At 37.5% G+C, this 17,408-nt stretch overlaps 2 protein-coding genes across 3 annotated transcripts in view; both read right to left on the bottom strand.

Annotated features, from left to right (window-relative positions):
• Positions 1 to 1,238, bottom strand: part of dpep2 (dipeptidase 2) — a gene marked incomplete at its 5' end in the record, with an annotated part of 32,224 nt that extends 30,986 nt beyond the window's left edge. The window contains 2 exons of the mRNA XM_079594029.1: positions 19 to 167; positions 1,104 to 1,238. Of these exons, the coding sequence (XP_079450155.1) occupies positions 19 to 167; positions 1,104 to 1,238 (284 nt within the window). The remainder of the gene's footprint in view (positions 1 to 18; positions 168 to 1,103) is intronic.
• Positions 691 to 15,670, bottom strand: amfrb (autocrine motility factor receptor b). Of its 2 annotated transcripts, none has more exons than XM_079594041.1 (11): positions 15,276 to 15,670; positions 9,209 to 9,301; positions 8,879 to 8,971; positions 8,324 to 8,476; positions 8,154 to 8,194; positions 3,835 to 3,967; positions 3,563 to 3,696; positions 2,952 to 3,062; positions 2,561 to 2,751; positions 2,159 to 2,247; positions 691 to 2,062 (listed from the first exon to the last, which is right to left on the bottom strand). In XM_079594041.1, exons 1-11 carry the CDS (start codon positions 15,513 to 15,515, stop codon positions 2,045 to 2,047), a joined length of 1,296 nt encoding a protein of 431 aa, XP_079450167.1. In that variant the 5' UTR covers positions 15,516 to 15,670; the 3' UTR covers positions 691 to 2,044. The 2 variants fall into 2 exon arrangements, with proteins under 2 accessions (XP_079450167.1, XP_079450166.1); XM_079594040.1 differs by having other exon boundaries at positions 8,879 to 9,043; positions 15,276 to 15,668.
• Between the last annotated feature and the right edge of the window lie 1,738 nt (positions 15,671 to 17,408).

The raw sequence follows: 17,408 nt of genomic DNA on the forward strand, positions 1-17,408 counted from the left end.
GTGAAAAGTGAGTCCTACCCATCAATTAGTGGATATTTTGTCATTATATCCAGTGTTCTAGTGGTTTCGGATATTACTCCATGAAGAAGTGAGAGAAGGCTGCATATGAACCACTGTTTCCATGCGCCTCTGATGCCTGCTTCTTTATATATAAACATCCTATGGTGCTGATAATAAAAAGTCATAAAGGATTTGCTACATTAAAGATAATTCAGAATTTGCAAGCAACTGACATGCACAGTAACAATAAGTGTCAAAATTGTTCAAAAGATGCATTTATATATAGCCTATATATATATATAGCCTATATATAAAGATAAAGGGGAGACCCGGGCTAGTTCTCACATAGGGAGTATGTCAAGTGCTATATTTCAGCACGATTATAAAAGCCATTTTTTAAAGCTCTTTTTCTGGTTGCTCATGCTAATTTCAAAAGTGTCCTTTATTCATTTCCATTGTTTTATTAATTTTTAAAATAGTTTTATCGTTATGAAAACATACTGTAACTTTCAGAATCCTGAAATCTATAAAAGTTAATATTCCTCCCCGGATCATATAATCAAAAATGACTCAACTTTCCCCAGCAAACCTGCAGGCCAAATACACAATTAGCCAACCCATTCACATATAAATCCTTTTTTTTTTTTTTTTTACGAAATCATAATAATAATAAAACCAAGGATTAAAAAGGTGAGAGACAGGGTCAAATTTAATGTAAAATTCAATGACGAATTGTCATTTTATACAATTCACTGATAACGATGTGTGCTGGCCCGGACAACGTGCTTTTCATGTTTCACTAACATTGAAACTTGTTGTGGAACATCAGCTTACAAAAACAAGATAGTAGTAGGCAACGTTATGTCAAACCTTTGTGTCAAAACATTAACCTCATATAGCCTAATGTAGTGTGATAACTATTTTACCTGCTAAACGGTGAAGATGTTCACTGTAATCTTTAAGTTTAAGTAAAAAGCAGTGAACGCTAAAATGTGAAACGGCTCAGATCTCCCCTACGCCGTTATGTCAAACTAACTAAACACGCCTGAAATGTCCATTCGTAAAATAGCCTACACAGTGTAACATAAATACCAGCTACTCACCGAGTCAGGAGGCTTGCATAAATGAACGGAGATTTTAAATACTGAGTGGTGTAGCCTAATCTTTTTTTTTCTTTTTTCTGTGCGGAACTTGCACGTGTTTCGGGTTGCCAGGTTTGCATAACAAAACCAGCCCATTTCTATTCAAAACCCGCCCAATCACTACCCAAACTAGCCCAATTGCGTTCCAGGGGTACCACGGTAAACATTTAGTACAATTCTCTGTGCTTTGGCCATTGAGCAATGTCGCCCCTTCCGCGTTTAGTTGACACCAGAGTAGGCACACAAACACTGACATAATACACTAACCTTATTTGGAAAAACTAATTAGTCCTAATTAGTTATATACAGGCAATGTAAAACGTATACAAAAACTGAAAAGATGTCATCATTACTAATCTCAGAAAACAAAGAATATATTGTCAAATGTATGTACAATGTCGTAATAGGATACTAAATCGTTTGAGAGGAAATCTTCTGATTTATACCTAAAATTTAAAAATAAAATAAATAAATAATACACACACATGCATACATACATACTTATGTTGAACACACTTATTTCTACGTGCACATTTCCACAGTTGCCCTGTACTTTCACTGACTTCCTTCTAATATATACATTTTTAATATTTTTTTTCTTTGCTTTTATTGTTGGTTTTATTCCTTACACATTTGTTGTGATTATTTTATGATTCTTTGTTTTTAAATCCTTTGTATGCAAAGCACTTTCAATTACTATTGTGTATGAAATGTGCTACAAATAAAATTGCCTTGCCTAATATGTCATCAATCAACTTGAACTCAATGTTTCATTCTTTTTACATCTGAGAGCAATTTACATCTGTCAAGAGAGGCATAGAGAAATGCAGTCAGTGGCACATTATTCTTGATTTGTTGATTTCGAAACCTCTATACTCAGGTAGGTCTACCTGAGGAAACATTTATTCCTCCTGGTGTGCCTGCAAAACAGTAAATTATTAACGGTTATGAGATAAAAATGCAACTATTTAAACAGAAAACAACTTATAAGGACAATGTACTGTAGATTCTCACACCTGTGAGTCTGTCTGCAATAGAACAATCATATTAGGAGAGTGCACAAATTCAACTGAAATGCCAGGCAGCCAATTAGCGATTTGGGAACCTGTAAGAAGAAAAAGGGATATTTCAATAAATACCCAAAACAATCCTAAAATATTATTTAAGAGTGACTGCAGAGGAAAAGTCTAAGATTCTTTGAAGCAATGATCACACTCTGTTAAAAAGCATAATAAAAAGCAAATGTGCCTATACTGTGTACATTAACAACCCATTGAGTTAGCAGTTTGAAGTTTAAAGCTGACTTAATGCATTGTGGAGGGTTCACTTTTGAGTCTTCAGATAGGGCAATATGAGCAATTACTTTGAGAAGTGTATATTTTTTCAATGTGTAAAACAATTATTAGCTGTATGTCTACCATTAAAATGGAAGAGGTGACTTTGGTCATTGATTGGAGCTCTGTTTGGGTTTGCCACAGCAGCTGGGCCCAAACTGATTGACAATGATGCCCCCTCCTGTTCATTTCTGGTATGACTGCCACTCATATTTACAGACATCCTACATGTGGGACATGACATATCCTGCTCTAGCCAGGAACGCAAGCACGACCTGAGAACACATACAGATACCAGTATCTTAGAGACCATGTAAAAAGGTTTCCTATCAAATTGTCCATTTATTTCCAAATACCGAATACTTTATAGTCACCCATTCAACTTAGTGCTGTATGGGAGATTACATTCACATTCAGTACCCAGGGTGGATGCATAATAAACCCTTCTCTATCTGAATTGTGGTAATTTTCATACTTGTGGAAAAGGTGACCGCAGGGCAGTTTGTACGCTGTGTACATCTTTTCCCAGCAAACAGCACATCTGTCATCATGAGATGCCAGCTCTTCCATTGTAGCCATAGAAAACCTGCCAAGAGATATTATGATTTAGAAGGACTGTCTTTTCTCACTTCATTACAGCAATTTACCAAAACAGAGTGCACATACAACAGCTGTTACCTTACTTATGTACGAAAATACTTTTCTATTATACATTAGGGAAAAACAGAGTTTGAGAAACTTTCATGTCACTAGCATTAAGTAGAAATATGAACTATTATTCAAACCTTTTCACAGACTGTGACAACATTCCCACAGTAATTAATAATTGGTGTTTTTAATAATAACATTTAAAAAAAGTATGTACATTTATAACACTATACTTTTGAGTTATAACACCTTGGCACCAAATTACAACAAAAAAAGCAAAAACAATTTTTCATCTTTTGGAAAGTTCTGAAAATGCTATAAAAAAATGATCTTGGAGCAAATGGGAACACAAAAATCCTATTTCCTGTAATGTTCTGTTCACCACAATAGACATTTAATTAACTATGCTGCAAGGCTTAAAAGTCCCATAACACATACCTCATGTCCATAACATCATAAATATGCAGGTAGTTTTTGTGTTGAAGTAACTTGTGTTGCATTTCCTGAGACAAGAACCGTAAGTCTGTCAATATAATCAAATCAGCCACAGAGAACCAAATATTCCCATAGAGCTGGAAAAGGCAAAATACAAGAAAATATGCAAATTATTATATTAATTAATAGCAATAAAAAAATAAAAAACTGGTTCGTTAAATTAATTGTTTTTTAACATAAATGTGAAAGAAAGAAAAAAAAGAGGATTGTCTCACCAGCATGTGGATATGATGCATCATATCTAGGAAAAGAATACCCATCTCCATGACAAAGTCTGTGTAATAAATACAGACCTCTTTATCTTCCCAGGAATCTTCACAGATCAGGTCATACAGGTGAATTGTGTACCTGAACAAAATGAGATTTCAATTAGCAGGCACACATCCTAAAAAACATATAAGGATATATCTCCTATAAATGCATATAACAAGATAATTCAAAATCACGTCTTATGGGTCTATATTTACCAGAGGTGTAAAGTACTTGAGTAATTCTCCACTATACTTGAGTATTATTTTGGGGAATTTGTACTTTACATAAGTTCTGATAAAACCGAATACTTTGTTTGTTTTTTTACCTATTATTCTTTATCCTAATGTGACTAATAAGCCAAACCATCATACAAGTTTAACTTTCCTTTAATTTAAACAGCCAATAGTTTTTTTGAGTAAATGCTGATTAAACAGCATTTTTATTTTCAGAAGAATAGTGCACCAACAAAATAAATGTCATAATTTTCCCACCATCATTAATTATATAAAAACTTGACAGTGGATCGCAATAGGAAAAGTTCTGAAGAAGGTTCATGCCTTTCCCGACCACCATGTAAATGAAGTGCACAGATGTGTATGTGTGTACATTATGCGTATGTCTAATATATATACAAGCACTGGCCACTAGGTACACCTTGCTAGTACCGGTTGGACTCACTTTTGCCTTCTGAACTGCCTTAATTCTTTGTGCCATAGATTCAACAAGGTACTGAAAATATTCCTCAGTTATTTTGGTCCATATTGACATGATAGCATCACATAGATGCAGTAGATTTGTCGGCTGCACATCCATAATGCGAATCTCCTGTTCCACCACATCCCAAATGTGCTCTATTGGATTGAGATCTGGTGACTGTGGAGCCCATGTGATTATAGTGAACTCATTGTCATGTTCAACAAGCCAGTTTGAGATTAATTGAGCTTTGTGACATGGCATGTTATCCTGCTGAAAATAGCCATCAGAATATGTCAATGTAGTCATAAAGGGATGGGCATGGTCAGCAGCAATACTGAGGAAGGCTGTGACGTTTAAATTATGCTCAATTGGTACTAAGGAGCCCAAAGTGTGCCAAGAAAATACCCTCCAAACCATTACACTACCACGACCAGCATGAACAATTGATACAAGGCATAATGGATCCATGCTTTCATGTTGTTTACTCCAAATTCTGACCCTATCTGAATGTTGCAGCAGAAATCGAGACTCATCAGACCAGGCAACGTTTTTCCAATCTTCTATTGCCCAATTTTAGTGAACCTGTGTGAATTGTAGGCCGTTTCCTGTATAGCTAACAGGAGTGCCACACATTGTGTCTTCTGCTGCCGTAGCCCATTTGCTTCAAGGTTTGACATATTGTGCGTTCAGAGATGCTCTTCTGCAGTCCTTGGTTTTAACAAGTGGTTATTTGACTAACTGTTGCCTTTCTATCAGCGTGAACCAGTCTAGCCGTTCGCCTCTGACCACTGGCATCAACAAGGCATTGTCGCCTACAGAACTGCAGCTCACTGGCACCAACAAACATGCCAAGCTCAAAGTCACTTAAATCACATTTCTTCTCCATTCTGATGCTCATTTTGAACATCAGCATATCATCCTGAACATGTCTACATGCCTAAATTCATTGATTGTGATTGAATGATTAGATATTTGCGTTCACAAGCAGTTCAACAGGTGTACCAAATAAAGTGACAGATGACTGTATATGTGTGTATATATATATATATATATATATATATATATATATATATATATATATATATATATATTAGTGCTGTCAATCGAATACAAAAAAAAAATCAAATTAAAGGTGGGATCAGTAGTTTTTCAAAAACACTTTTGTCCAATGTTGATATTTGAAATCGCCAAAACGAACATGCCCCTACCCCACAAAGATCTCGCCCCTATTTTGATAAATCCACCCCACACTTATGTACGCGACCGTAACCCAGGCAACGACTATAGCGGAATCTGCTGTACCTGCCGGCAGAGGATATGATGTCATCAATAAAACAATGTGTTACTATGGTAATCCATGTCGAATGTGTTTTGGTAGTAATGTGTGTTTTAACGCGCCAGTGGTTCAGCTTCGTTTCACATGGAAGACAACGCTCAACACTCGGCACACGAGGAGGTAGAGGTAGAGGCAGAGGTCGGAATGTTGCCACGGACAAAAGCTTGGAAAAAGATGACATAGAGCGCGTGCACATGTTGAAACAGACAGTGGAGGAGACTTAGATGTTCCAGGCTTATATGGTGTGGAAATGAATGTGTCTTTTTCATAGCTGAACCGAACGACAATAAGATCGCAAATAAAAAAACAACCAAAGATGACACAAGCATATTCAAGCAAAAGCCAGCATATTAGTTCTGCTAAACAAAGCTTAACAATGTTACTAACCTATCGAGAAGAAATAAAGCAACCTCGGGGTCCGATGCTAGGCTTTTCTGCTCCTTGAGTTCTCTCCAGCGCTGGTAAGCTTCTCCGATATTAAAGGTGAACTATGCAGATTTTTTACCTTAACTGAACAGCTTAGGAGTCATTGGAATGGGGTTCAATGGTGGTTGTCTCGCACCCCCCTATCGCCTGTGAGCGGAAAAAACACCCGGCGGGCCGCCGGACGCGGCGTCCGGGAGTATCGCGTGATATCAGGTCTCGCAATGTAACAAATTGCTTTACGGCAAAAAAAAATCTGCTAAAATGATGTCATTTTTGCAGATGTCTGCTTTGATGTCGTTGATCTACTAGCCTCCGGTATCTGAGAGTCGCCAACAAGTTTTTCGACAGTGTTGTCAAATATCTATTCCGAAGCTGTAGGGGGAGCTCTATAGAGAAATCTGTGAGCAAAAAGCGAGAATACAGCGAAGAAATTCCCGAAACTGCATAGCCCTGCTTTAACATGATTCCTACCTCTTGCCTGATCGTAAGCCTTCATTTTAATTTTAAGTACCGCAGACATTTTTCTCTTTTGTTTTTATCTGTCATCTCTCTCTTTCTGTAGTCGTTCGGCTAATGTCTGTGCTGTGCACTGAGCGCTTCCCTCCTCCCCATCATTAGTAGACACGCCCCTTTGCTGATAGGTTACAAATTTGTTTTGGTACTCTGTCCGAAACAGTTTGCAAGAGTGTTTTTCAAAAACTGCTAATCCCACCTTTAATTGCATTTTTAATGTTATTTATCTCACATTTTTTAATGTAATTAATCTCGATTTATCAAAATCGAGTTGATTGATAACAAACTCGATTGATAAAACCTCATATTAAAGTGTTTTATAGCCTATATTTTTATATAGTAATAATTTCACATTTAATCTCCAAATTAACGTAGAAACAACATAAAGACAGTAGCCTATATTATAAATATTTGTTTAATGGCATCTTTTTATGAAAGAAGGTATCCCCAATACCAATACTGCTGATTTCTCTATGAAATTTACTTTTTCTGACATACACGCCGATCTGACACACATCCTATTCTCTCACAAGTCTTTGTGTTTTTTTAAGACTTTATTTAACTGTGCTTGCGAGGATAATCGACAAAGCTGCATTTTGTGCATAATTCCGTGTGTTTTTTGGTGCAAGCGCTGCCTGAAGCGGCGTTCTGTGCGCATGGGTGTGTGTGTGTCACACAGACAGAAGATTCACAGACACATGCAGCAGTAGTAACGCACTGCCTTCTCTTTATTGCCATATCTCGCGTGAATGGTTTAAAAGCATTTTCTTGAATAAGAGCGTGATCATATATTGTAACACTAGCCAAAGGATGACAGAAAAAACAAACAAATATTGCGTTAATTGTGTTAAATATTTTTAAAGTGTTAAAGGGATAGTTCACTTTAAAATTAAAATTCTGTCATCATTTACTCACCCTCAAGTTGTTTCAAACCAGTATTAATGTATTTCTTCTGCTGAACACAAAGGAAGATATTTTGAAGAATGTCGGTAACCAAACAGTAGTCTGTACCCATTGACTTCCATAGTAGGAAAAAAAAAATACTATGGAAGTCAATGTGACCAGTTAACTGTTTGGTTACCGACATTCTTCAAAATATCTTTCTTTGTGTTCAGCAGAAGAAATAAATTCATAAAGGTTTGAAACAACTTGAGGGTGAGTAAATGATGACAGAATTTTTATTTTAAAGTGAACTATCCCTTTAAACTGAAAAAAATAATTGTGTGCGTATTTTGACAGCACTAATATATATTGTTATAATTATTGTTTGTTTGAATGTGGATGGTGAAGCTCACTTTTACAAATACTTACCGTAGAATTGCATGGCTCATATATATAGTTACCATAAGGCACTGTAGAAAAACAATGCTTTTTAAGAATCTGTACACTTAAAAACAAATGTATACAGTACTTGCTTCCACATGCATACAGATTAAGATATACATTCAAACAGGTTCACATGCACACATATAGAAACTTACTTCAACTGCCATAAAGGAGAGAGTGTGCATTTCATTGGAAAACCCCACCAGGCCACATACCACAGTGAGCCCCCCAGAGAACACAAACAAACACATCAACACTGACAACACGCGCATATGGCTGCCCAGAGTCGTGATGGAGGATGAAGAAAGCTATGAAATACAAAACACACAATATCATTCTCAAGTCACATTGAATACAAAATTACATTGAATACATTGAGATAGTTATGACAAAATAATATAGATGCTCAACAGAATCTTGTGTTTCAGTGACCTCATTATCCCCACTGTTGCTGTGAGAGCACTTACATGGGAGAATGATACTGATTTAAAAGCATAATCTTCTCTAATGCTAAGACTAAACTAAAAATGATCTTAGTAAACACATAGGATTCAAGGACTCTAATGCTATTTATAATGTTCAACTTGAAATTGATATGGACTTGGGTAGTCACATGGTAGGTCATCTGTGTTTTTCACAGTTTCCAGGCACTGGATTTCTCTCTCTGAGTATCGGGTTTCTGGATATCAACTGAAAATATATTTACTTACATACTCAAAACGAACTTTGCAGAGCTGAGCCAAGAGCTGGAGAAAGAGAAGTGCAGAGCACCAAAGACACCACATGGCCAGCTCCCTCTCTGTCTGCACATTCAGCACACCAAAGAGAAAGATGAACTTGTAGAATAGAAAGTTCCAGATTTTGCCCTTGAGGTTCTTATAGCAGGAATGTCAAGGCCACAAAAATGTAACAGAACAAGCAGATGGGTTCATTAGTCATTCAGTACAATGTATGGATATGGAGAAACAAACTAATTAAACAAACATAGTTATTTCACTGTTATGTTTAATCTCTGGCTGGGCACGTGCCATGTGGATTACCTGTTTTTCATTTATTCTGAGATCCCCGAACACAATAAACTGGATACATTTTGCCATCAGCAGGAGAAAACAGCACAGTGTGTTCACAAGGACCTGAGGAGATGAATAATGAAATATAGGTTACTAGGGTCTGTGTATCTTTTGGTCAAGACACGCGGACTGACCTACTAGCTGCACTAATGTACATTTGCTCTAATGACACTAATTCCCAAAACCCTAAAACCTAATACAGTAGGCTATATAAAATATTAAAACATCAGGCCTGAAAAATGGGCATGACCATGTTAATAGTTTGAATGAAATAAACAAAACATCTAAACCATATCAAGGAGAGCATGAGGCCATTTTTTTTATGAATGGATGTCAATGGAGAGGAGGCTTCACTACACCGAATAAACCGCTTTTGTGAGGAAACAGCTTATCATTTAAGTAATCGAGACCCTGTACGCTAATTTAACGTAACCATTTAACTCTTTCCCTGCCAAACACTGAATTTTCCTTTATTTGTGAGAAAAAGCTTCGCGTGATTTTTTTTGAGTTTAGGTATGAGTGTTTGGTGTATGCAATCAGTAGCCTAGTCCTACCAGACTCTCGTACATTTCAGTTGTACAGAGAGTCTGGCCACTCCCCATTGACAAGCGTTAACTCAACTTCCTTGAAGGCGGGTACTCTGTTGAAGTTTAAAACTATTGGATCTGCCCAGAGCCAATCTGGATCCGCCATAGCCAATCGCTAACGTTTGGTCGTGACGAAACTACAACTCAAACTAGCGCACAACCTCAACGTCATCGTTCTTAGCCACTCCCTCTGTTCGCTGATTGGACCGGTAAAAAATTGGCCGGAGAAAAGTAAATCCGCGAATATACTGCAAACCCAGACGACGTACTGAAGGAAAATTTTAAATTGAGCGGAAGTACATAGGCGGGCGGAGCCAGGCTAGGCAATCAGTACAGTCACCAATGAAATCTTTACAATTGGCTGCAGGGCGGGATTTCTGCTGAACTGGTTTGGGGGGAAATTCAAATCACGCAAACACTTACCCGCCAAACACGGAATTCTCCAAGTGTGTTCGACTGCGTCCCGCAGTACTACAAACCACGCCCCTTAAATCAATCACACCCCCTACCTCAAGTTGCGAATAATGTAATGAACGTAATGAAACAGCCATTCGCGATGTCATCAGAGCCCCTCCCTCTGGATTCGCTGATTGCGTCACTAGTACTGCTCTTCTTCTGCTTCACTTTCTTCTGTTTAAAGTTTCACTATCACCACCTAGTGATAAGGCATACAGATTGTATTACATATCACCAGACGCCGTAAGTCATCATGTTTGTTTTCCTCAGTTTTTAAGTATGAAACTCAACAGTAAATTTTAATTTTATGTAAGGGTAGGTTTAGAGTACGGTTTTGGGTTGGGGGTTAGGTTTTTAGCTATAATTACCATTGGTAAATTAATCTGACTATATCATTTATTTTACGTTTTACTAAGCTGTTATTTCATACTTCATAAGATTCAAAACCAAAATAAATTAGCCTTACAAACATTTAATACATTAAACATAAAATAATTTACTTGACATCCACGCTTTTTTCTTCATGGGAGGCGTAAATAGTAGGTGTAGTAGGTGTAACTTGGAGGGGCGTGGTTTGTAGTACTGCGTGAGGGACGCAGAAAGACCCATCTTGAATTTTCCGGGTTTTCGTGTTTTAACTATTATACACTAGGGAGCGCTATGACACATCTTCTAAAAGAGAACTGAATTCTCTTCAGTTCTTTTTAAAGCCACTAAATGACGCCTGCGACCTTTAGCCAAAAAAGCGTAACGGCTAACGCTGGTACGCAGGAAAGGAGAGCATGAGGCTGTTTTTTATGAATGGATGTCAATGGAGAGGAGGTTTCACTACACCGAATAAACCGCTTTTGTGAGGAAACAGCTTATCATTTAAGTAATCGATAGCCTTCACGCTAATCTTCAACATGTTTTGCGCTAAATAATACTTTTGTTGGGACCGATATGTAGATTTTACTATGATAAAAAAGTTAATGATGCTATAACGCTTTATAATGAATGATAGTAAAAAAAATACATATCATTTTAATTAATTAAATATGTATTAAATTACAAGTACATGTTTAGTGTAATCTTAAATATAGTTTTTTTTTTGCACCCTACATTGACTAGTACTTTGCAGCTAATAGACATATTTGTGCTTTTTTCCACAGTAAAGCACATTCCAAAAAGAAAGAAATTATGCCAACTATTAGTACCATTGCATTTATGGCTATGACTGTGTACTAACTTTACTAAAATCAAGGCATTGCAATTGCATAACTTAATATTAAAGTTTCAAAGAATTACAAATTATGCAAATATTTATTTAGCACATTGCAACAATGCACAGTATAAAATGAAATTTAAACTAAAATGTTTAACTTGACCCCACTCATGTGTACATTAAAGCTACACTGTGTGATTTTTACCCCCATCTAGCGGTGAAAAGGTATATGACCATCCAGTGAATATTAGTTTCTGTTCCTCTCAATTCCGATTTCGTTTTAACTCCTACGGTGGCCAATATAGTCCAAGATTAACATGGCTTCCAGTTCGACCTTGTCCATGAGTATTCCTTCAAGTGATGAGGTTACTTTAGAAAACTATTATAATTTGCAGTAATTTAATTTGTCAGTTAACATATAGGTTATGACATCTATGTAAAATGAATAATAGTTTTATGTTTTCGTTATTTTTTTTACCATTTCATTGCTAACATCAGCTATCAGGTTCCCAGACGAATGCAAGCTAATCTTAGTAAAGTATCTTTTATCAGTGCTATCGTTATTCTGTATATTGTACGACATCACTAGCCTAAGGCAAAGTTTACATTGTAGGCTATATAATTTTCTCCGTGAGCAGAGATCAGTTGATGTGACGGAGGTGCGAGGGAGAGGGAGAGGGAGAGGGAGAGGGAAAGGAAAAAATAAAAACAGGGCCGGTGCCAGTGAATTGCGGAGACGCGAAAGGCGAAGCTTGAATTAACGGGTATGTCCCTCTTTGGCTAATGTACTTTCAAGATGGAGGGGCAACATGGCGACCGACATTCGAACCCCTCACCCGTATGTATTTTCAATGGCATATTATACACTCACGAGAATACTTTATTACTTGAACGAAGTAAATATACATTAATGAGCACATATATTTTTGAAAGAACTAAGTGTTTTTAGCTAAGAATAAACTAAAAAAGTTACACAGTATAGCTTTAAATAACATATTGGCGAATGCATCAGAAATGGCTGCTGTTGTATGTGACCCTCGAAATGGAGCAGAATCTTTTGCAGCTGGAAATCAGCGTCGATCCATTGTGCAGTTAGACTGAGCATACTGGTAATGCTGACATCTGAGCTCCATATGTCTGTGGTGAAACTGATTGTTGAAATATCTGCAGCTATATGCTCATGGACGTGAGGTGCAACAACATTAAACAGCTCAGGAAAACACACCTCTGAGAAATGTTGTCTGCTCGGCATGACATAACTGGGCTCAATGTGCTCGATCAGCCTACGAAATCCCACATCTTCTACGACAGAGAATGGCTGATCATCTAAACCTAAGGCAATGAATTCCATAATATTTTGTGCAATGCCCTTTGCCTTGACACCATCACTGGGAAACTTCCTTGCCTTTTCAAAAAATGTATTTAAAAAACAATTACATGTTTTGCAAATCGCTGTCCGTGGGTCTTTCTCAGGTATACTGAAATACGTCCACACCGCAGACATGTTGCTTCAGACAAGCACGTGCAGGTCGCAGGTTCTGTTTGCGTCATCACAACATTTCGGCCGTATTGTTTCGGTGATAAAAGTCTTTCGGACGAAATTTTAGGTGGCCGAATATTCGGTGCATCCCTCCATTACCTTGTATCTTACGTTATGGCCCCATAGAAGCCGTTTTTGTAAAAATAGGCTAACGATTGTGTCATAACCGCGCGACTCTCTGTCGCACAGTAGAGAAATTGACCGTTCACAAAACCCCGCCCTCGAACGGTTCTCGTCCAATCCTAGCTCAGCAACTGTAACTAAGGAGAAGGACCTCCGTCAAACATTGCGATCTCAGCAAGATAGTGAAACGATGCGCCTATGGCAGTGAGGTCTGCACGGGCTTAAAACTTGCTGTATTTTATGATTGCTTGCAACTATTATTAAAAAATAGGCTACATGTACAAACACCGTTTCACTACGGCACTGCGGCCCCTCATCAGTCAGCAAACAAGAGAAAAAAATGAGAAAAAGCACGGACTTACTAATTACGAAACTTTGATGTGGTTGAACAGGTACACAGTCACAAATTCCTCTGGAACTCAAACATTAAACTTCAAAACAAAGTTTGCGCAGTTGCACAACTATTTACACAAATATATCCTTAGGCTACGAGTTATGAATGAAGAGAACAGCATCGAGAGTTGATGGTTTCAGCGCGTCCTCTGATTGCAGTGTTGTGACTGAAATAGCGCGCGCGGGAGCACATGCGCAAAACAGTTTTGTAAAATGATATATGATCAAATAAAAATGATTGATATATAATTTTACAAAACTGTTTTGTGCATGTGCTCCCGTGCGCTACTCTGTCTATACTTTCTGTCGTTCCCTGGAGGATATGTCTGCTGCATTACTCCAAAACCAATCACTTAATGTATGGATCTCAACCCAGCCATGGCTATGGTTCTCAATTGTTTGACGGGCGTAGTAACAATAACTAAGGGGCGTGGCTTTTGCGAACGGTCAATTATAGAGAGGAGGAGCTCGCAGGCAATCGGGGGGACGAGGAGGAATAAAGTCAAGGGAGAAGCCCATAGAGAGTGATAAAGTTGATCCTGCTGCTAGCTCATGGACAGCTCCTACTCACGCTCTCCGTCTCTGCAAGATTCGGAAGGGAATGATTCAGATTTCTCTTGGCACAGCTACTAGAAGACTTACAACTGTCAGGCAGGTTGCTCACGTCACATCTACATCGTCAACCTCAGCCATCAGGAAGTGAGTGCTTCTAATTGACTTCACTTTTCTCCGTTGAAGTCTATGGGGTTGCTCTGTTAATTTCTTTTACTGTCTATGTGAATAACACGGGGAGTCGGGGTTTATGACCTATAGACCTAGGGGGATCGAGAGACGCTTTGACTTCACTTTTCAGGACTTGTGTGGCATGCTTGATAAAAACACATACGAAGAAGAAGCAGAAACAAATAACGTGATCATCAACATTAGACAGCATATAAATCAAAACTGCCTAATGTTACTGAATTATACCCAGGATGAGTTACAGGACTTGTGCAAGCAGGTGTGGATGGACTTGATTTACTATGTTTAGATCATCATTCCACCCAGACAAAAATGTGTTTTTCTCAGCTTTTTGATCAAATTGTAGGTTTTTTATTAAACTTACCCATATACAAAAAAATTATAATAATTGATAAGAAAAATTATGCATGAAGCTAGAATTAAACGTGTTTTTTGGCTGGGTTTTTAAAGCAGAGGGTCTGTTCTTTCTTTTGTTATAGGCCTATTGCATTGTCAGATATTCATACAACAACATTTTCTGGGGGCCATGACATTTTTTGAGAAAATTATCAAAAACGCTGGCGGTGGCTGACTTTAAAACGCTGGAGATCGGGGAAAGAGTTAAAAGGCACCAAAATGCCGCTGTAGGCCTACCTTGAAAATACATGAATACACACAATTTTCAATATATTCGAAAACGTTTTCAAAATATAGGCCTAAGAGAGATATGCATTTTAAAGAAATAGCCTAATAACAAAATATTATGCCAAACGAATCCAGTTTGCAGTTTCAGATTCCAGCTAGCCATTTTACTCATAGGGCTAAATTATATTATATAGGCCTATAAAACTAAATTATTTCAAATTCAGAAATGAAAAACATTCTTCATAGAAGTTTAAGACAATTTAAGCCTACATGAATTGCATGTTTTAATATATGAATCCGGGAGGGAAAAGAAAGTGTAACAGTCATCCACTGACCCATATAATGTCTTGATATGATTTAACCACTTACCCATAAACAGAAGCTATCCGTGACCTGATACCACAAAACAGAATGTAATTCTTCATTGTCATCGCTTGTCCTGCCATCGGGTGAGTTCTGAGAGAATTTGTTCACTAGAGCGGTCTGTATGAGTGGATCTTTCGCCTCTTCATACAGGTTGTAGATGCATCTTGTCAGTAAACACACACTGGATGCTGTGTACACTTTAGTCCAAGGCCAGGACAAAACATCCATAACACCGAGCGCCATTCGATCTCCGATACACAACAATTCACAAAATAAGTCACTGTCAGTAGTCGGATACTTAAAGACAAAAATATTTACTTTCGGCCGTCATACGCAGGATAAACGAATCTGTCTTAAAGCAAGCCTTCAGTGGTGTGTCACTTTATTTCATGTTGCACAAGAGGGCGTAAATGAGGGAGTAGTTAACAGATCGTCGTAACTGCTTTCATCAGTTTATAAACATTTAAGGATATATGTGCAAAAAATATCAAATTGATGTTTTTGCCAACAAATATTGTAATTAAGTTTTGAGGAGTTAGTGATTCGGTTTGTTTTAATCTACTCTCAAGTAGGCTATTTATCTACTTTGAGAAAGGACCATAGACTGTAAAAAAAAGGGACTGGGAATAAACAGACAGAGCCATGACATAAGATTTGATGGTATTTTCTGTGAGTAAAGAGAAACATGTTCTAAACATTTGAGCAGGAAATAATTAACATATTGTCAACTGCTTTTATTAAAGCATTAATTTCTATACTATAAACATTTGTATTGTGCATTTTATGTTTTTCTGCTCTTTCTACTAATGTACTTTTTTCAGTTCACTTGAATCCAAACAACAGAATCCAAGTAATAGCAATAGAAAATGCTAGTTTAATTGGAGTGAATATAGTGTCTATTCCCCTGTGCTGGTCTGCAAGGTCCAGCAGAGCCACCAACATAGTAGAAATATGATAGTTATGACAGAGAATCAAACCAGTATTTACGAAAAAAGATAGCATGATATTTTAAATATTGTAGGAGAAATGACAACATTGTGATTACTAAAAATATGTGTCTTCAGTACAGGAGCATCAGAGATGGGTAGTTACATATAGGTCTAGAGAGAAATAAACCTAGCTAATTTTTCCGTCAAAACAATGCATTTTGCTTTTTAATTTTAATAATTTAGGTTATAATAAAGGTACAGCTGGATGCTGTGGATATTTACAGAGCTGGCTTCAGTGTATTTTTGCATTATGTTTCAGTACCTAAAATGAGCTGGAGCAGGTGGTTGAAGTCATATTCCATTTTCGAAACCCCTTTGTGGCAGGTGGTTTCTCTCTGAAGACATGCTTGGTGTGTATGAGGGCAAGTGATAAGAAAAAAATTGACTGGTTAATTAACTGTGGTGAACTGTTTTACCGTCTGTATAAGTATATCGATCATTCACTTGTCCAAGTCAAAATGTTACTTGCCCTGGGGGTAAAGGATTTTTGGTGGTGTAGGCTAAACATAATTTATTCTGAAGCAAAATTTTAGTTGGTGAAATAGAACAAAGTCAATATTGAGTATCCCATATTGATGCTTCCCTAGTTATTTTTTTATCACTGAAGTTTTAATCAAGCCACTTGTCCGGTGACTCCGGTCGGGCAAGTAAGATTTTCTTTCACTTGCCCCTTCAAGAAATCCACTTGTCCCGGACAAGCCAAGTCAAGCCCTGCTTAATGAAATAAACAGTTATAAATAGTAAAATATACAGACATCCTGCTACTGTAACTGTTGAGTCTTGTTAGTGTCATGTCTTTTGTTTTCCCGCCACTCATCCATTACCATCATTAGTTCATTATCGTCTGTGTCTTGTCAATCATCTTCATCTGTGTCACCTGGTTTATTTTCATCAGTGTCTGTATTTAGTTCCCTCTGTTCAGTAGTGGTGGGGAGATGGAGGCTTCGTGAAACAATGAAACAGTTGAAGCAAATGTGCCATATTGTGTCGAGACTTCGAAACAATCCGACACCCATCTCAACGGTGACACCTAGTGGTCACTTGCAGGTGTTGATCTGAAATAACCTTGACAACGAGTCATTAAAAAAATAGTGTTGTTTTATTAGGGCCCAAGCCTTGAAAAGGCGAAGGCCCTATTGTTTTTCTA

This window comes from Phoxinus phoxinus (genome assembly GCF_949152265.1).
Source record: "Phoxinus phoxinus genome assembly, chromosome: 2".
NCBI classification, from domain to species: domain Eukaryota; kingdom Metazoa; phylum Chordata; class Actinopteri; order Cypriniformes; family Leuciscidae; genus Phoxinus; species Phoxinus phoxinus.

Bases quoted from the DNA above. Each gene is read 5' to 3' on its own strand.
- amfrb (XM_079594040.1), bottom strand. From the start codon at position 15,515: ATGGCGCTCGGTGTTATGGATGTTTTGTCCTGGCCTTGGACTAAAGTG. The intron at 9,302-15,275 runs GTAAGTGGTTAA...TCATCTCCTCAG, and splicing joins CGGATAGCTTCTGTTTATGG to GTCCTTGTGAACACACTGTG. The intron at 3,063-3,562 runs GTATGTGTTATG...ATCTCTTGGCAG, and splicing joins TATGATGTTATGGACATGAG to GTTTTCTATGGCTACAATGG.